General features: G+C 38.3%; 1 protein-coding gene and 1 long non-coding RNA gene across 2 annotated transcripts in view; one reads left to right on the top strand and one right to left on the bottom strand.

The window, feature by feature from the left end:
• Positions 1 to 14,586, bottom strand: part of GUCA1C (guanylate cyclase activator 1C) — a 36,989-nt gene extending 22,403 nt beyond the window's left edge. The window contains exon 1 of the mRNA XM_009095472.4: positions 14,383 to 14,586. Within this exon, the coding sequence (XP_009093720.4) occupies positions 14,383 to 14,586 (204 nt within the window). The remainder of the gene's footprint in view (positions 1 to 14,382) is intronic.
• The window catches only part of LOC127060237 (uncharacterized), a 44,547-nt gene extending 29,337 nt beyond the window's left edge, over positions 1 to 15,210 (top strand). Inside the window, exons 2-3 of the long non-coding RNA XR_007779018.1 lie at positions 1,714 to 1,823; positions 15,099 to 15,210. This is a non-coding gene — a long non-coding RNA (uncharacterized LOC127060237). The remainder of the gene's footprint in view (positions 1 to 1,713; positions 1,824 to 15,098) is intronic.
• Positions 15,211 to 20,773: the final 5,563 nt, after the last annotated feature.

Genomic DNA, 20,773 nt, shown 5'->3' on the forward strand with positions numbered 1-20,773 from the left:
GTGAGCAAATGCTCTTTCTCTAACCTGCTTTGATTCCACTCTCCTCACTTTTACATTAATCCAGAATCTAAAGGTCTCAACAAGTATGGAGGTTTCACAGTACTGCAGAGTGTGTGCCCCAGGCCACTCAGCATCACAATGACTGGAGGGCTCCAGGTGGCCAGCTCCAGGACCTTACAAACATGAGGCAGTGCTCAAGACAGACGTAGAAAAGGATGCTACACAGAAGTACCAGATGACTGTGTCTTCAGCCTTGTCTGTACTGCTAAGGAAAATATATCTTGTCTGTCTGGGAGCCAGCTACATTACAGACAGCTGATTGCAATCATAAGCAGTTATTGTAGTAGAAAAAAGGGTAAATTAGAAGTATAGCCTGGAGAAACTTCTGAACATCTTCCTTCAGTAGTATTTGGTCTTGTGACTTGTACATTGAGTGTGAACTCCTCATCTGAGTTGTTTTCACCTCTGCCACACATTCAATATAGTACTCTGAGAAAATCCATTTAAATCTTTTTAGATACACTGCCCTTCATCTTCAGTTATGTGCAGACCACATTTCCCCTTTGTTGAACATTGTTGTAAGAACTTATTAACTTTGAGCACACCAGCCTTTCATATGCTTATATACAAGCACAGGATAAGCAATGAATACAAAAATAACCAGTGATCTGGAAATTGCCTCTCTTTTTAAGAATTGTTTCCTGAAATTTTTTAGTGTCCCCAGAAAGTACTAACAGAAGTCCTAATGCAAACCCTCAAAGCACAGTCTCACTTTTTCACTTCTAGTGCACCTTAATGCCAAACCTGTCCACAAGAGCAGTTTTGGGAGGATAGCACAAAAAAGAGCCTGCAGACTACAACTCACAAACAAAGCAATAGTATGAGATTAAAAAAACAAACAAACAAACAAAAAAAACCCCCAAAAACCAAAAAAACCAAAGGTTTACCTGGTTCAGATCAAAGATATCAAACACTCGTTTAATATATAGGTCTCCTTGTGGATCCAGCCCTTGAAGATCCAAAAGTTTCTTGAATTCATGCAGACTAAGCAGCCCAGATGGACATTCTCTCATAAATTTGCTGTAATAATGGTGCATCTGTGCAGGGGGATCTGGTAAGGATTCTTGGGAGCCCATGTTGTTACACAGTAAGCGTCTCTTTTTTGTCTGTTCACATTTCTGTCTCCCAGGTTCAATGTCTTGCTCATGACCACAGCTCAGGTTAATATGGCTTTTAAATGGCTACGTTAAACATCTTACAGCATAAGTTTCTATTTTTATGTAGTGCCTATCTCTACTCATGAGATTACCTTTAATGCCCAAGTCAAAATAGATGGGATTTCAAATTGTGGCAAAGAGCACCATGGTCAAATTATAGTTCATCACACTTCTGTTGACTACAAACATGCCTATTAAAAAAATAAAGAGGATATTGTAGAAGTGATTGATTTTAAGGACAAACTCTTAATAACACACAAGAGTCTAATTCTGGAATAGTTGTACGGAATATCTATAATTTTTGCTGCAAATAGGTATGGAAAAGTTGAGAGTGCAAGCAGCAATGCCTGTAATTACATCCTCTTTGCTCTAAGTGGATTAAGCATTTCTAAAAATTGAGGCCTTTGGATTCCTCCTTGATATACCTTTTATCATAAATATGCTGTGTGGGATTTTGTATTTGTGTGCAAATTATATCCTATTTCTTCCCTCTCAGCATGGGTTTCCAGATATAACACACGGTTTTGGTCAGCAGCCTTGTCACAGAATTTGAGTGGAAGAGGAATCTTTTACAGTAATTTCCTTAACAGGAATCAACTTATTCTGGTAAGTAAATTAAAAAAGGTTTGCTCTTGGTCAGTGCTGTAGTCCTGCTTTTTATTTTACAACTTTCAGGAGCTGAATTCCTTCTTCCTCCATAGGCTCAGGGAGGGGTTAGGTATCAGTAATACTTCTGTACTGATTAGCTTTTATACAAGGAGATGATCAGCTCAGGGGCGTTACTATAGGACAAAGAAATGAGGAGCTATAAATACCGGTGTAAACATACAAGATGTTAGTGACACAGAAACAAGACACTGCTACTCATCCTTTTCATTTATAATCAGGGGAGTTTAAGAGCATAGTCCTGTGAGGAAGTGAGTGACCATGAAAAATGGAAACCATCCTCCAGTCTGAATTCAGCCAGAGAACAACCAATATTATAGGATGAGGTCAGTTTTTGAGAAGGACTCCCATACTCCTAATGGTCTGTGCTTCAGCTCTCTCCACAAGGACATCAACAAGTTTATTATCATATACTTAAAAATGTGTTATTTGAGTAAGAAACCTTGGACACTTCTCAGGGCCCATGAACCTCTGAAGATCAAACAGAAAGATACAGACGTTGCCATCAGTTTAGCCCAAACTGGTTCAACAGGCAAAGAACATAGAGCAAAGTGGATAGTCAGTGTGTTGCCTTTCCTGCAGAGACCACATCCCAGCCCTAGACCTGCTGTGTGATCCCAGTGAGTGAGAGAGAATGGGAACACACCCTGTGTAGGCATTTCATCTGCAGGTGGGCACTGGCTAGAACACTGAGGGTGAATGAAGGGGATGCAAGGACAAGGGAGGTGAAAGGAAAGCAGACAAAACTCTTGGGGATGCACGGTCTGGTGACAATTCTGAACTTTCTTCTTCAGCCATCCTGCCCTGCTCTTAAAGAAATGACCAGTCATCACGTCAAACAGCAAAGACAGGTATCGTGTTTTAACCCCAAGTGGCAACTGAGTACTGTAGAAAGCTGTGCTCTCCCTCTCACCCCACCCCACCCCTGGTGGGATGGAGAGGAGAACAGGAAAAAAACTGATAGAACTAGGGAGTTTAGATAGGAAGAGTTTAATAATTGAAATAAAATAAATATAGTAACTAATAATAATAATGCAGGAGAGGAGTAAAACCCAAGAAAAACCAGTGGTGTACAATACAATTACTCACCACCCTCTGAGAGATGCCCAGTCCGTCCCTGAGCAGCAATTGGCCCCTCCCAGCTCCCCTTAGTTTGTATATTGAGCATGACATTCCATGGTATGGAGTATCCCTTTGGCCAGTTTGGGTCAGCTGTCTTGGCTGTGATCCCTTCCAGCTTCTTATGTACCTCCTCAATGGCAGAGCATGAGACAATGAAAAGTCCTTGACTTAAGATAAACACTACACAGCAAGAACCAAAGCATCAGAGTGCTATCAATATTACTCCTACTAAATCAAAAATACAGTATTGTACCAGATACTATGAAGAAAATTAACTCTATCCCAGCTGAAACCAAGACAACAGGGTATCAGGAACAAGACTTAAGCAGGCTGAAAATCTGACATGATATGGTTAGGTTAAGAACTGTCCATCAATAAGTCACCCAGTGCTAGTCATCCTTCCTCTTTTCTCTTTTTCTCCTGGGCAATAACAGTTCCCTTCCATCTCTTCACATTACCTGGTACAGACACTGGTCACTGGATTTCATTCTAGGCACAGGGAACTTGGGACTTGCTCACACATACTGATCCCTCTACCCTCCTTCCTCTTTTCTCCCCCTGAAAAAATCATACATTACTTCTGCTTGTTGTTTCCAAATAGCAAGTCTTGGGGAAGTGTGGTCACAGTGATTGAGGCACATGAGAGACTTCTGCGCTGCCTTAAAGAAAGGCCTGAGATATCCAACTTTGTGTCAGACTTTGTACATTCTGGCAAAAGTCTTATAAGAGAATGCTAAGTCAAGGTTGGAATGCTTTTAAAGTAATGCCTGTTTTCAAAATCCCTATAGCTTAATAGGAATAACTAAAACACCTGTAAAGACAGCAAAAATGCCTGGGTAAAAAATAATCTGATTTACAGTTCAGTTTCACAGCATCCCTCACCCCTAGCAGGGGACTAGAATGGTATAATTTGGCTGATATAACACCTGACATAAAAAGAAAGGTGAGTTTTATGAAGCAAAATAAGATTAAAATTTATAACCCTCTGTATAGTCTGACGGCACTTAATGAGCTGCAGACAAAGCACGTATTGAGACAGTGGAAATTGTAAAGAAATGATCTGTTCCAGAAGCCAAAGGCATTGGAGCATTTCTATTTACAAATAAAAATAGAAAATTGATGACAATATGGAGCTAAACTGAATAAATTAATATAACAAAGACATTTCAAAGAATGCTGAAACCATGGGTGTAGAGACTACTTTGTGTATAGATATAAACCACAAAGTTTATATATTTTATGTTTTTGTATATTATGTTTATTTTGTATATATATATTATGTTTTTGTATATATATTTTATGTTTTATATATTACATATATATATATATATATAAAACACAGTGAAACAATTCCTAATGAGTTACCTGTACCAAACAAAGCTGATTCTAAAAGGTGAAGATAAAATTACAGTATCTATTGAGATGCCAAGAACCTTTCTGCAACCTGTACAATATCCTGGGAATCAAAAAAAACCCATACAAACATGTGAAAATGGGACTACACACTTACACTGAAAATTATAGTCCCATAATAAAGAGTTTTCGTTCAAGGGCAATCAATGGAACAACATGGGCACCTGGAAAATGCACACTGCAGGTAAAGCAAAACTGTCTCTCTAGGGAACCATGAGAAAAAAGATAGATCAGATTCCTTAGTTCTGCTCTGAAAATGGTTTAGAGGTTCTTAGTTTTAGAAGGGATCATGTAATTTAGATTTAGGAGATTAGGTTACACCATTAGAATGTTTCTCCTAATAATCTTACCCTTATATTGTCAGTTAGGTTGGGACAAAACTGGAAAAATAATTGATTGAACCTTGGGAGAAGTAGCAAAAACCTTTAACCTTAGCAATTGCTGGGTCTGCAGAGGGCCAGGGGTATCTGAAAGCTGGCCATGGGTGGCCAGCCCAGTCAAGCCTAAATGGTAGGTTAGTACCCTGAGTGAGGTCCATAATGGAACAGGATTTTGAGATGAAGAAGGAAGTCCATGGCAGCTTCATTCTTCTGATCTATTTAGACAATAAAGAGGCATTTATTGTCTAAATAGATCAGAAAACATATATGTGGGAAAAAGCGTTTGTGACTGGACTTTATCTTTGGGTTTAGATTGTTGGACCCCCAACTGCTCTCCTTATGATTGTTCCAGATGTCAATGTAGATGAAATCAAGCACATGTAAAGCTTACTAATGTTAGTTGGGTAAGGTGTAACTTCCTTAATTACCGAAAGGATTTTGAAGGCTGTAAAGCAGTGGGGAAGGAGAAGTTTTTTGACCCCTTATAAAGCTGTCCCCAAGATAATTCCACAAGTAGGACACATGTAGTCCGTGACTATCAGTAGAAGTGTCAACACCAGAATAGAACTCGAACTCTTTTTAATAAATTCTGGTCCAGATATAACAAAACAGGCCTGAGATGTAACTGCAGGTGGAAACCTCAGGTGGGAGCTTGGAGATGCAAATATTGTGATTCTTATGGTGAGGCAACCATTGTTGGGAGACCACTAGGCCCAGGAAGCAAGCTGTGTTTTGACTCACTGATTGATGATGAAAATTGGAAAGGTCCCTTTGCCAATGGAACCTGGGCTTTAAAAGGGCATTGCTGGATTTGTGGCTGATATGCTTACCACAGGTTACCCCCAAACTGGTCAGGGATATGTTATATAGGGTATATTAGACCATTGTTCTTTCTGCTACCACAAGTTCAGGGAAATCAGTTAGGAATCAAAGTATGTAATGATCTAATTAGTGAAAAGCAGTCAATTGATCTGTCCCTAGTTGGGGTGAAGAGGAATAGCCACCTGAACGAATTATACAACACTATGGACCAGCAACATGGAATCCTAATGAATTAATATCGAGTTCCAGAAAGCCCATTTACAATTTAAATCAGATAATTAGGTTACAAGCTGTCTTTGAAGTAATAATGAACCAGACAGGTGCAGCTCTTGACCTCCTTGCTGACCAATCTACTCAGATGAGAAGTGCAATATTACAACATTGGATGGTATTAAACTATTTATTAGCAGAAGAAGGGGGAGTGCGTGGCAAATTAAATGACTCAAACTGCTGTTTGCAAATAGATAAAAATGGAAAGGTAGTAAAACAAATAACAAAAGAAATAAAGTTAGCTTATGTACTGCTCCAAACATGGAAAGGATGGGAATAGGAATGGGACATACATGTTTTCATTACCTGGTGGACTATGGGTTAAACAACTGCTTTTTTTTCATATGTACTGTAGCAACTCTAATATTTTTACCATGTATGATCCCTTGCTTAGTACAATTTATTCAACATGTGATCAAAGGGATGCAGGTAATAGCCATGCCTACTGATCCAAAGATGGGTACAAAAAGACAGAAATTGATCTCTTCAAACAATTGCAAAACAAACAAAAAAAAAGACCTAGGAACAGAAAATTAAATCAATGATAACTAAAGTTTGTAAAGACAATTATTAAAAAAATAAAAGAGGAGGGATTGAGAGGAATAGTGGATTTGTCTTTACAAACAAGCTGTTGGTCTGCTGGTAGATAAAACTAGCACTGGGAGGTAAAAGAAACAATGGGAAGGATTCCACTGATTAATGGAAAAAGATATTTGCTTTTACAAATAAACTTTAGGTTTGCTGATTAATGAAATTAGGCATTGAAAGATGAAAGAAACAATGGAGAAGAAAAACCCCCAAAATTCCATAAGAATTAAAAATTTAAAGGGACAATTATACATTAGCGAGAAATCTCTGGTATCAGGTGTTCCGGGAAGTCTGTACCTCTCCAGTACCTCAGCCAATGGGGGATGAGAGAAGGGAAATGTGGCCAGGAAATTTGGATAAAAAGGGAGGCTGCGTCCTCCAAAAATTTGAGAGGCCCCCAAGTAATGCCCCATGGCCTCTCCCTTTATTTGAATAAAGTAAAAGGACTCCTCTGTCTCCTTTTTGGACATAAACCTCTGGTGTTTGTGGATTAATTTTCCTAACAAGAGAAAGCACCATTGCAGGCATTCCCATATCCCTGACTTCAGAGCATGGTTTTCTTCCCCCTATCCTGCCATCTCCCTCCAGTACCTTCCAACTCCACATAGGCATGTGGCCACTCATCATCTGTAGCCAACTTCAGAGTCCATTTATGTCTCTTAAGGTAGATGCAACCTATCTCCCAGCTCAAGCAGATGTGGTTGAGGTGTTTTCAGAGAGACTACCTAGAGAGCCCAAATGAAAGAGAGTCATGTGGACAAGACATAAAATTTTGGAAAGAGAAGGCTATCCTCCCAGAAGAGCTGGAATGGCCTATCCTAGTCAGAAAATTTACCTCTGAATGCTTTCACTGGTAAGGGGTTTTTCTTTTTTCATGGCTTGCTTTTTTTGGTTTTTAAGACCCAAACTATTAGGCCTCAACCATCACCATCTTCTCCCAATGGACTACTCTACAGTTTTCTAACAATTTGAATGAATGTTTAGCTTCTAAATTCTGCATTTCTTCTATCCATAATACAAGGATGACCAAGCTGACCTTCTTTCTTCTATCTTCATCAGAATGTAGCTTGCTTTTAAGGGCTGTACTTCTTTATAAACCAGAAAGATTTTGCCCCAATGAGACAAATTTCTTCAAGGACACAACCCGCTAGCGTGAGGTAAGAGGATTCACAAATTCTTACTAACTCAAGAATGGGGATAGGGAAAAATGAGATCATTGCTGCTTTCTGTGGTGTTTAAACTCTGGCACCATTGTGGGACATTCAGCAATTCATACAATTGCTGAATTATTGTCTCATTGAAAACACTGGTCAAGCACTGGCCCAACTTTGCTAGTTCACAGCCACATTCCTTGTGTGCCCCCTACCATTGTTGGACAAACAATTAACTCTGAGTTTTTGTATAGCTTTAAAACTGATAAAGAAAGCAGTGACATAATAGACTTTTAAAGCAATGAAGCTATAAGAGCGTAGTATGTCTGATTTATTTTTGTAGTACTACTTCATTATTCCTGACATGGAGCTTAGGAATATAGCTCATCATATCTTCGTGATGAGAAAGTCAACTGTGCTTATCTTAATTCTGCAGAGCCCAGTCTAAGATGGCTTTTTTGGTCATTAAACCAGTTACAGATGTAATTTTGTGGGTGTTGTTAGCCACACATGCTACAGCGTGCCTGTACCTATAAAACCAGCAAACCATGCATAATGAAATATCAAGTTTTACCCTTTCCACAGAACCATTTGTAGTGTTGTTCCTTTAGTTTCAATGATTATGGGAAGTGCTCTGAGATACCAATTTTACATTTTACATTTTTTAGTTCATGATTTACAATGAAGACCCACTGCTGAAGCTGTTATTTTCATCAAAGTTTCTAGCTGCCGAAGAGGTGCATCCTCCTTTGTCAGGAGAATAAGTCAGGAATACTTTCTTTCAGTAGCTATTTGAATTCATTGATTTTCCTAAACTCAGGGTGGGCAAGAGCTTGGGCTGCACCTTGTCAGGTGGGCATCAGGGAACTGCAAGTGGGACTAACAATCCCTGCTATTGCTAACCTGCTACTTTTCAGCGGTCTTATTAAAATTAAGTGAAAGAGTCCTCTCATCCAGGGAAATTCTGAGAGGCCAGTGAAATGTCCTGGCTCCAACTGGGACAATTAAGAAGAAAAAAATCATGGAACTTTTCCATGCTGATGAACTAGATGGGAGATCTCCAGAAATCTTCATGTTACGGTGATAGATCCAAATACACTCTAACCCCCAACAATGTTTTGATGCCACAGACTGTTTTTGTGAAGGCTTTCAACTTAGACAAATTGGATTTTGCCAGTTAATAATGCTACATATAGATCCTTAAACAACTCTAAATCCCGGCTTCCTGTTTTTATCTGCCTACACAGCACGGCTATTGGCAAGGAATTTGAAATTTTTTTTTTGCAATTTTTTTTTCCTTATAGCAATAGAATCCTCTGAGTTAAGCATTTTGGGAAAAGGAAAGCCAATCCAATAGAGTCATCAGCAAACATTTAATTCAAAGACGAGGCTGTGTTCCCTAATTAGGGGCCATTGTTTTGACTGGAGACATTTTCCTTCCTGGTGCCTGAAGTCTTTCCCGAGGTGAGCAGACAGTGAGCCACTGGCATCTCCTAGTGGCCTGGGCTCGCAAGACAAGGGCTCTTGCTCTTGCGAAAGAGCGCCCTGGTATTTCTGGGTCCAGTAATCCCTGTTCCAGTGCTTTTCTGGGACACGGGAGAGGCTTTGCAGAGAGACACCCCCAGAGGTTGGATCTTGAGGCTGCCACTGCCAGCCCTCTCTCTCTCTCACTGCAGTGAGCAAACAACCATATTTATTCCTGTGTGTTGTTTCTGTCCAGCTATCAGCTCTCTTTCTGATGGGAGAATGAAGCTCAGGTTAAGATTCTAACTATCTTTTCAACACTTTTTCTCCATAGCTGGCTTTTCAGTTCCACAAGGGTTTCAATTAATCTACAAAGAAGGGGTGAGGCACTATTTCCTCCTTCTGCTCCTTGAACGTTTATTCCCATCTCTTTATACTTGTGCCTCGATTTTGTAAATTTTACTTTTTTTACATTTCACTTGTTTCTTCCCTCCCCTCAAAAGCTGTTATCTACTTATTCCTGTTTATTCCCGGTGGTTTTTTGACTGCTCTTATCAATTCTTTCCATTTATCTTCTTGAAGTAAAAAAAAAATCTTTCTGATCTATGCAAAAATTGGAGTCTGCCTTCCTTCCACCACCTAGCTTTAAAAGTTGTTTTTTATAAGAGGTGAATAGGGAAGTAAAACAGCTGCATAAGTCTTTTACAAGCTTTCCAAATAAGAATAAAAAAGGCAATGATAAAATAAAGAAGAAAGCTAGTAAAGATTCATTGTAATTGTCTGAAAATGCAGCTCTGAACAGAATTTACTTTAAAGATGGTGGGAAAAGTAATTTTGAAAAAGGAGGGTGAAGACAAAAATATTCACACAACCTACCAGTAGTGAAAGGGGAAAACCTGAAGGTTTTAAGGCTCTCATTCATCCCCACCTACAAGGAAACAAACTTGTTTAGGAGATTTTTTAAGAGCTTGTCAATAGGTGGGTCCTTCTCTTTGTCTGGAGTGACCTTGAGGTGTTCTCAAGTGCTTCTGCAGGGACTCTCTTGAAGACGAAACATGACATTTATGCTCATATTGTATAAGAGCTTGTGTTAGGTTTGCAGCCTTGGTACTCTTGCTAGACTTGAAATAGACCATACACCATCACTAGCATCGGCGGGGGTGGGGGTGGGGGGGATGAGAATGTTCAGATTTCACAGAAATGTCTCACAGAAAATATCAAGTTATTTAAATACAAACTTGGGTGAAGTTCACGTGACAGCACCTGAAGAAAAGGTATAAATCAGAGCTAATGAAATTTGGGAAGGGAACTTATTATGGAAAACAGGTTCTTCATGGCTCTCCAATTAAAGGTACATACTTTGATTTAACATATCCTCTAAACCAAGCATGGTATAAGTACTTTCCCTAATATAATCCTAAGGTTAAAAAAAACTAGCAACATGTCTTTATGTATATAATTCTGAAACAGCAAGAGCATAGGGAGACACTAAAAAGCAATCATATTGCTTTATTTGCATAATCCACTTAACACACATGCTCTGTTCACAGGCTCAGTGATGGATTTTCAGATAATAAAGTGATAGAAATTTGAATATTTAAAGCATAGCACTTTTGTTATCATAGAAACTGGAAGCTGACAGAGTCATCTTCAGTAATTTCAGGTTCAGGGAGGAGCTTGCATTAATATAAGTTTGTTGTTTGCTTGGAATCTCACTTCCTAAATAAATGCATGCGTGTTGCAAGAAATTTAATCTCAAATTCTTTTCCTCATCCACTAATGTCATAGATCTGACAGTGATTTTTACCACCATGGCAGCAGAGAAGATTTAATCCTCGATGAGAGAAAATTAACATGCAGAATTCAGGGCAGAGTGTGTTTGGAGGGAACAGGGTGAAGAAAACAAAAAACTAATGGTGTAATTTTCAATGTCAAAATAAAATGGCATTATGGCTTTTTACATGTGCATGTGTTATGCCACTTCAGAAACTTGATTTACGTGTAGGATTTTTTCATAAACTGATTTAAAAAAATCTTCTGTTAAGCAAGAGTTAGTTTCCACTGACTCGGGTAAGTTGCTTTTCCCTTGATGTATGAGGCAGGGCAGAGAGACTTGGTTCATCTAACTTGGAAAGAGCTGAGTCATCTCGAAGATCCTTTGTCTCTGCTAAGCAAGGAAAGGAGTCTTGAGCTGATTTTCTGCATTAAGACCAGAATCCAGAAAACAAATTCTTTTCCATTGTACTCTGCCTGAGCCATGCTCTCCTTAGAAGTGTTGATGCAGTCAGAATGACCAAAAATACTATGAGGATACTGTTACTGAGAAAGCCATGCCAAGCCATAGAACTCACAAATGCATTTCTCTTGGCAAGCTGGTATGAGCTGAGCTCATTCTGTTATGTAAAGCAGTCCCCTAAGCCAGCCTGAAGCCCCACAGAATGACTTCACAGAAAACGTAAATTACAATAGGTAAATATACACATCTTGTCTAAACAGATGCAGTGTAAATGCCAAAGAGGAAACTTATGAAATCCTGTCTCCTTGTTTGAGAGGTCCTGGTTCTTGTTTGCCACACGGTTTTCAATGAGGCTTTCACAAGACTTTATTCAAGGCAAGAGAAGAATAAAACTGAGCTACAGCTTATCTAGATGCTATGTGTTTTATCTGAATAATGTAGCTATACTGTTGCCATTTAATAAAAAATAGACTTTTTAATTAGTATTTAAAGGAAAAATTTAAAACATTCTAATAAAACACTCTGGTTCATTTGATTAATTTTTCTAAGTGTTTAAGCCTTTCCAACTGCTAAGTTATATAAATAGATTGGGCAGGGATTAAAACTTGCCAGCCGTTTTTCTGGGAATGGAAGCCCCTTTCTTCATCTTGTTTCCATCTCCAAATGGATATAGACTATAAAATCTTATGTAACTGACAATTCTAAATGTGCCATTCCTGTTTTGCCTTCTAAATAACTTTGCCTGGTCCTATTGCTGCAGCTGAGCAACAGCTCAATTAAGAAAGCACACAATAAAATCTATGCCTCAGATTAGTAGTAGCTAGTAGAGGATTGTTACGGCATCTTGCAGAACAGGAAATGAACGTCAGATTTTCAGTGGGAGCACATTATTAAATAATGAGGTTTAAGCCTAGCAAAACCATTTTTACAGTGGATTTTATGAAGCTCTAAAGGCCAAATCATTGTTAAATTTCATTAAAATGGGGAGAAGACTTCCAAACTGATAAAAAACTGAAGGATCTTTCTCTGTCTAACATGGTATATTAATTAAAAAAGGCCTTCTGGGAAGTGCAAAACAAAAGCCTAGACCCATACAAACTGTGTCTTTTGTCTCCTAAAACCCCAAACACTGGTACCCCAGCTCCATCCTGTATTTTCTCTAGGCAAAAGAAAACAAGTTTCTGATCATTTTGTCAGCCAGCTGTTGCCTTAAACAATGAATAAAACCTTAATTCTGCATGAATAGGGCATTCATTCTGGGTGTGTCCCTGCTACCCAACTGCCAAATTTTATGAAAACATTAGGAAGTGATTAACTGAAATGCCTGCTCTTTGAAATTTGGTGGAAATATACCAATTGATTAAAAAGTTCGGGATACCAGAGAAGGGGATGACAGATTAAATGGTAGCAAGAGTCTAACTGATGTGTATATAACCTGAGAAGTTTAAGGCATACATCTTAATATTCCTCAGGTGACTTGGGTAAACTGCTCCATGGGTAATAAGCTAGTTGTAATGGGAGAAAGGTAATTAGGGACTTCTAAAATACCAACACTACCAAAAAGATGTTCTCCCATAAAATAAAAAGCAAAAATCCCCAACACCCAAAGCTCCCCACACTTTTCCAGATCACTGAAGAGTCAAGGGCTTTTTGCAGTGCACATTAATGCTTAAACAAGTTAAACTGGAAATGCTTAAACAACTTAAACTAGAAAAGCTCTTAGGTGAGCTCAGACACCATCCATGTGCGCTGTCCAGGAAGGCTAGCATTCATAAAGCTTTCCTGGAGAATTTAATGCGTCAAATCTTTAATTCAAAAGAGCACAGTCAATTAACAATTTCTGCCAGTCAGGCAGACTGGAAGTTTGCTCTTCATCTGTAATTAGCACATTTATTGAGTTAGGTGGTACTACCCAATCAAATTTCAGTATGTTTAACCATCTGGTAATTGGCAGTGGGAAGAAAAGAGCATGCAAGGAGCCTCGTTTTATAGGAAGAATCCTCGAGGATTATGGAAGAAAGAATTACATAATTCCAAAAAAGCAAGCTGAATTGGGAGTGGAGATGTATATGGAAACAAAAGAAAACAGTGTAATAGAGGCACTGTTGCATGTGAAAACAAACAAGGTACCTCATACTCAGCATTTTCTGAAACAAGTATAATTACTTAATTCCATATCTCTAAACTCATTGAGATAAACAATGTGGGTAGAGAACATTAATGCTTTATTGTTTTTTTTAAATATTTTTTCTACCAAGATGGGCCCATCTGTTCTGTTAGCTGAAAGCTGAGTTTGTATTATTGGCAATTCAGCCTAAGCCTAATTTCTGTGACTCTTTTAGGGATTACAGATGACTTTTCACTCCTTTTGTCACATTTGGTAGAAAGTGTTACTGTGGCTTAAGGGGAAAATAACTCTGGGTGAGTCTTGTGGCTAGGAGGAACCTGTACGAAGGCTGCGTTGGAATAACATAAGACAGCAATGCATCTAGCAGCTGCTGGACAGATCTTTAGCAGGAGCTAGGATGTTAAGCAGTAAAACTGGGATGATGGATCAAAACCAAACACATGTGCCTTTGGGAAAGAGGGATTGACTGATACCGAATTAGGCCACAGAAGGTGTTCAGAATGAATCCCGTGACAGATGGAATCTTCTTGTGCCTATGTTGCATAAACTGAAAACATTAATACCTATGGGTTCAGCTGAACTCTCACTGCCTTAGAAAGATTTTTCTAAGCAGCTATATAAATAAAAATTTAAATTATTAATGCACACTGAAAATAACTATAAAAATCTGGTTTTCAAAGATGAGAAACCATCAGCATGTATTAGAATGACTATAAAAAACTTACAAATTGGCAAAATGTACTGGGAACAGAGCATTCAACATGGTTTGCCCGCCATTCTTTGTTATATGCTTAGACTTTTCTATTCTAATGGAATCACTTCCATTACCTCTGAGCAGGGAGCTTGCAGCCCTCTGAGGCATGTCTCTGAGTGCATCAAATGATACAGCCATAAGAAAGCCCAGAAGTCAAGAATGAATTCTTACCTTATTCATGTCAAATGTATGAAATACTTGTTCGACATAGTTGTTAGCTTCAGGAGTAAGTCCATGTAGATCCAGGACGTGTTTAAATTCATGCAGGCAAAGCTGTCCAGATGGGCATTCCTTCATAAACTTTGTGTACCAGTGATGAATTTCCATAGCATTAATGTCATCTGCTGATCCAGCAGCACCCATTGCATCAAACATACCAGGTAATCTTTTTCAGTATTAATTCATCCAAATGTTGATTCTTGCTTCCCAACAATGATCATTCAAATACCAACTCTGCCTTTGAGAGCTACTTTAAACCTCTTACAGGTCACTACCAAGATAGACTAAGTAAATATAGCACCCTAGAAAGATTACTGGCACCCAGTTTTAGTACCCTGTGGTTTTAGCAGCTAATTAGAGTCTTTGTGCACAGTCAGGCTGCAGAGCCTCAGATGAACTGATTATACCAGTTCTCATCTTGTGCTTGCATCTGTGTTGCTAAAGGTGTTTAAACTGAATGAATATTGAAAAAGCAACATGCAGAAACTTTGAGGGTAGTTTCTAAACCTTTATTTTTACAATTTATAAAGTTTTAACAAAAACTTAGAACCATTATAATACTTGTATACATTTTGTGCAGCTGCCTTGGAGCTTGTATACATTTTGTGCAGTTGACTTTTCCTTTTTATTATTTCAGTATATATGGTGATCCAAATTTTACCTTACAGGTCAAAACTGCAAAATAACTTGACTTGGATAACCTGAAAAAACTGAAAGTGGCTGTACACTAAGCACAAAAAGCTTGTCTTTAGTCAGCAGTTCTACAAGCAACTGAGTCTCCTGTGAGTGAATGTTGTCTTGAAAATTGCTTCCCTACTGCCATTTCTCTTTCAATCCCATCTTTTCCCTTCCCTTAGGCCAGCAGAAGAGTTTGTGGTTGCACTTGGGGACCAGTGTTAGAACAGATCCATGCAAAAGCTTGCAATAAGATTGAATACCAATAAATATAGTTAGCTTTAGAAAACATTGCTTACATTTTTGCATTGCCTGTGTCACAATAGTGGGTTTTACAAGAGAACAGAAAAAGTGAGGGTGGAAAAGGAGGGGCAGCAGTATGGGGGGTGCAGGACTGCTGCTTCTACTGCCTCAAAATTGTTTGTGGAAATTTGTAGAGTCATAATGGCTGTGCTGTATTGCAGTACATAGTAGTGTACAAGTTTACAGCATTTAAGCACTACAGCAGGTACTATGGCATACAGTAGTTCGAAACTAAACAGGGGGAATGTAAAAATACAGCTGTTACACCTAAGGCTACTGCCAAGGTGGTGGTCTCACCAGTGGCCTGCAGTGATGTCTCACCAGAGGAAGGTGAGCACCACTTGAGCAGCTTGGCTCTGGAGAGCAGGGCACAGTCCTATTGCCCTCAAGTGCTGTGCAGCTGCATAAGATCAATCTTCCTCTGGGCCAAGGCTCCTGGACGCTCAGTTGCAAAAGCAGTATCACCAGTCAGGAAAGACAAATTTGGTCTCAAGACAGCGAAGGAACTGAATGCTGCTGTTGGACATATCATGAGTCCTGGTTTTCAGGTGCCAAGAGTGATGAGCATTGTGGTGGTGCATCCATGGCGTGTAACTGGTGGCAGAACCAGCTGGGCAAGCTGCCTCTGATACATAAGGTTTAGGGCCACGGCGTGCAGGTTCATGTGGTCCTCCAGTATTTTTAGGCAAATAAAGAGCTGTGATGTGCTACTCATTTAACATCAGAATTGCAAGATATTTTTCAGAAATGGGTACCAGCCTTCAGTGTAAAAGGGCAACAAGCTGGGATGTTGCTGGAAGACTTTCAGCACAAATTTGCTCCTATGTTGCATAAGCCAGAGTCTGCAGCTAGTCAGGGCAGTGCTGCTGAGGAGGGAGAGGAGGGGGAAAAAAGTGCACATGGATGCCTGGAGGACTTCAACAGAGACATATACTGTAGTTATTATTAAAATGTGATTTTTTTCCTAATATCTACTCATTCCTTGCATCACTTTTAACAGAGCAAAAATAGTTGCCCACGAACATCCTGTCAGTTACAAGATCAAGACCTTCAATACTGAGAAGCAGCAGGGATTTTCTATATGAAATACTGAATAAAACCAGAACCTGAAACATGTGAAGTCATATTTGGAAATATGTCACTTCAAAATATCCCTAGCAGGCAAAGAATACCATATTCTAAATAAAAATGAACACCAAGCAAAAGAAAGGTAGCTTAAAATAGCAATGTTCAGTCTTTTATTATTTTTCATAAAATTTAAATTTTCAATAGTTAGGAATTGGAAATGCCAAAACAGAATTTCCCAAGTGTATATCTACCAAATTTCTTGTTCAATGAAAAGAGGAAGTTTCAAAAAACTCAAATGTTACTCAGTATTCTTTCCCCCCGCACCCCTGGCCTCCCGAAATACCAGCAGTGTTCAAAGGAAAAGAAATCAAAGCTTTGAAGCACAGGTTTCAGAAGCCATAGACAGTTCTTTTGTACATAATTATTTTCAAACTTTCTTCTGAAAAAAGCAACAGCATAAATGAGAATGTTAAGAAATAAGCCATGTCCATCCTTGAAAGTGTGCACAGATCCTTTAGATAGCATGGAAGACTCTCTGAACTCTGTTGTTTTTGTCCTTCTAGAAGACAAGGTAAAAATGTAAAAAAAAAAATCTGCATTTTATTTAAATAACTCTTCATGATAATCATCAAGCTATTCTAAATTATCTATTTGATGAATCTGGAAAAAACCCATCAAATTTTAAGGTGGAACATTTGAAAAAATAGGCATACGAACAAATGTGACATGCTTATCAGCAATGTCATTATTTAAAAAGAATTAAAAGAAAACATGAAAAAACATCAAGAAGCAGTGCAATAAACCAGACTCAAATGGAAACATGAAAGCCAGAATTAGGCACCAGTAGGAGAAGAAGCTGCTTTTCAAGGAGTTCTTGGCCATGTTCCTGCTGGAATAGCTTTACTAAGGGATTATAGTGATGAAGGGCACACAGATTAGAAGGGCTTTGCTGGCAACAGCGTTCTTTTTAGCCATTTAATATCCTCACTTTCACTCTGAGGAAAAGTTACTTTTCTATTTAAAGCACAGTTTTCTCAGACCTATTGCATGTCCACATCCACGTTAGCTGTGGAGTACATTTTTTCATGTGTATTACCCTCCAACAAAGTCCAGATGTAGAATGAGGGAGAGAGTAGAAGCAGGGAACTCATATTGTAGATCTGCAAGCAATGTAATACAAAAGGGAGGAAAGGCAGATGGAAAAGAAAAGCAACACCTATCAGAGGGACAGAATGCAAGGTGCTTCAAGAAAGGATGAAAAAAATATATATTAAATTCTGCCATAAATGTGAGGCCTGAAAAGAAAAAACTGAATTTATGCTTACAGTAAAAAACAAAATTTAGTTCCAATGACTTAAATCCAGTATCAATAGTTACACACACAGAAATCCATTGCCTATTCGTGTCTCTTTCAAATAGGCATGTGCTTATTTGCCTCTGAATATGATTGTAAGGAACCACCCATGTCACCTGGAACCTCCTAGCCCTGTTCCAGATGGCACTTAGGCCTTCATATGTGATGGTGGGGACTCAAGGCTACTTACATTGTTTATGAAATAAAAAGCCTTAAGGGTGTGACAGACTGTATGTAGGAAATTTCAAGTTTGCTATGGATGATGCTATAAAATATAGGGGAAAATTCAATGAGACATTTGACAATTAAGAATTGCAGAGGATGAGGACAACAATATTAGTACACAGAAACCCACATCTATTATAGGGAGAAGCTTCAAGAGACTAAACTCTGACCCCAGCTATCCCCCAAAGCAAAATTCACACTGAGTCTCTCTCATAGCTATATATTAGCGCCATCAGCCTCTGCAAGCCACAGGAATAAAACATTTGGACTTAAAGATACATAGGAAGGATACATATGTAGGAAGACAGCAACATTTAAAAGTTTTATCTGATCCCCTTACTACAGTGACAGGAAATGATCCTATCTGTAGACATAAAACCCACAGGTCGCTGAAATGAAAATCTTATTTTCCTTTAACCTCAAGGCAGCCTTTCAGGAATTCTTTCAAACATTCCTGCAAACCAATTTGAGAAAGAATTAGATTTCTTAAAAAAAAAAAGAAGAAGAAAGTGCAATTATAATGTGGAACTGATTAGCACAAGGTGGTATGGAGGCTAAAAGTAAATATGAGTCAAAAAAATCCAGATAATTTCAGGCAGGAAAAGCCCATTTAACTGATTTGTTGAATCTCTTCTTTGACTGTGTGGCCATAGGCTGCTTAAAGCAGAGAGGATGACTGAGGGGTGCCTGTTCCCTAGGCATGTCTCCTGGCTTTTGCCAGAGACAGGAGAGCAGAGACTGAAGAGTTGACCTGAGTATCTTAGACCTGTCTAGTGAAGTGTGGCTATTTTTATGCCAGACATGTCTCAGAGAGTGTTTAACTGGCTTACTTTATCCAGCTGGTGGTCAGACTGACTGACTGAAGATCAATAATTTTGGAAAAATTATGTTGTTCTGAAACATGTCTTAAATGGATGTTTGGGTACAATGCAGGCAAACCTGCATTGTACCCAGGTTTATTTGTAAAAAACTAAGTTTATTTGTAAATTGCATATTTACCATAAAAGCATTCATGTAAATTATATTTTCTCTACAGCTCGTATTTGCATCTTCCTATAATTTTTTTACACAGGTTTAATGCTTCTTTATTAGGACATTTTCTGATTTAATTTGCTTGTAAGCTTCACAGTGTGATTGTATGTGAAAATACATGAGTCTGAATACACAATAATAAACCTGTAAATTAATACTTTGTTGTTGTTTTAGGTCCTGTATGTGTTTTCTCACATGACAAAAATACTTATGCAGAAATCTGTCTGCTATCAAAATCATGAAGCATAAAGGGACAGCAAGGTTCTACTGATATCAACTAATAAGAGAACAAATTTTTGTGATAGCCTGCTTTGAGGAGATGACTAGATGACAATTAAACATTAATTCTTCCTCTTCTCTTTTTATAATTAATAATAATTCCTGGTGGTTCTCAAACTTCATTAGATGCCTTTTAAAACTGGTTTTGTAAGTTGGTTCTGAATTGTTGTTAAGGCTACTTAAGTAATATTCTAATGCTACTAAAGCCCTTTATAATGTATTAAGGTGACACCATAATCTCATAATCTTTCTGGGACTCTTACACAACCCACACTACTCTGTATAAAAAAAAAAAAAAAAAAAAGACAACCATCCCCTTTCCTCTACCTAAGTATAAAAAAAGATAGGATAAAAAAACTTCTTTCTTCTTCAGAAGGAGAGTAAATATCATAAAATTCACCAAAAGGAATTAATGAAACAATTTAACAAATAATATTTAGTAAGTGATTATTTAAACACAATTTGAAGAACATATGTAATATGCTTACACAGAATTCATTTAAATTAAATCTGACATTTAATAAATTACAATTTGACTTCATAGCAATTTGCATGGAATCTGTCAGTCCCTCCCTGGGATAGAGTCTGGGCTTATCTAAGTGGCAAGATGAGTGCAAGGTAAAGAGGCAGAGGAATTCATGGCACACAAAGCACCAGATTCTCTCACAAACCACAGGGACTCAGTGGGAAACACAAGCATGTTCAAGTCCAGTGCAGCAGGAGATGCTTCCCTACAAAAAATCCAAAGATGGATATCTGTGCTATCTGTGTGCATCTGTGCTTATAGCCAAACATGCTACTAACTCTGGAAGCCCAGAATCAGCCGCATTTTGCTTCTTTGTTACATAACAATAAATATTTGAAAATTAAATGTAATTTAATGTAATTTACCCTGTGAAGGGACTTCAGCAATTCTGCCATCTTTCCCCTCAGACTATTAAGTTTTCCTTGAAAAGATATGTTCGCAGCTCACAGCTTTGCTGCAGTTTGCAAGCATAGTCTGCTTTGTGGATTTGGTGAGGATAGAATTTTTCTCTTTCATTTTTAAACAGTATGAGATCTTTTAAATCTAAACAGACATTTCATTTTATATCCTGAATATAGGCAACTCAAAAGTCCCTTCAAAATATATTTCTAGTGAGAACTACTGAGAACTCCTATGAATATTCTTCAGCATGTAGAGAATTACGAATTACCAGCTAGTAACTCAGCATGGTTAATAATCCCTAACAGAGGACATGCAAGGAGGCCTGTTAGGTCCTTCCATGGTTCATGTCTGGTCAGCAGCCACTGATATAGAATGGACTTGTGTGATTCCAGTAACTTTGTACCATATCCAAAACCTTTGGCCAGCCATGATGCCAATTTTTTATGTAAGTGAGTTCCGACTGAAAGAACCTGGTAACT

This window comes from Serinus canaria, chromosome 1 (assembly GCF_022539315.1).
Source record: "Serinus canaria isolate serCan28SL12 chromosome 1, serCan2020, whole genome shotgun sequence".
NCBI lineage: Eukaryota > Metazoa > Chordata > Aves > Passeriformes > Fringillidae > Serinus > Serinus canaria.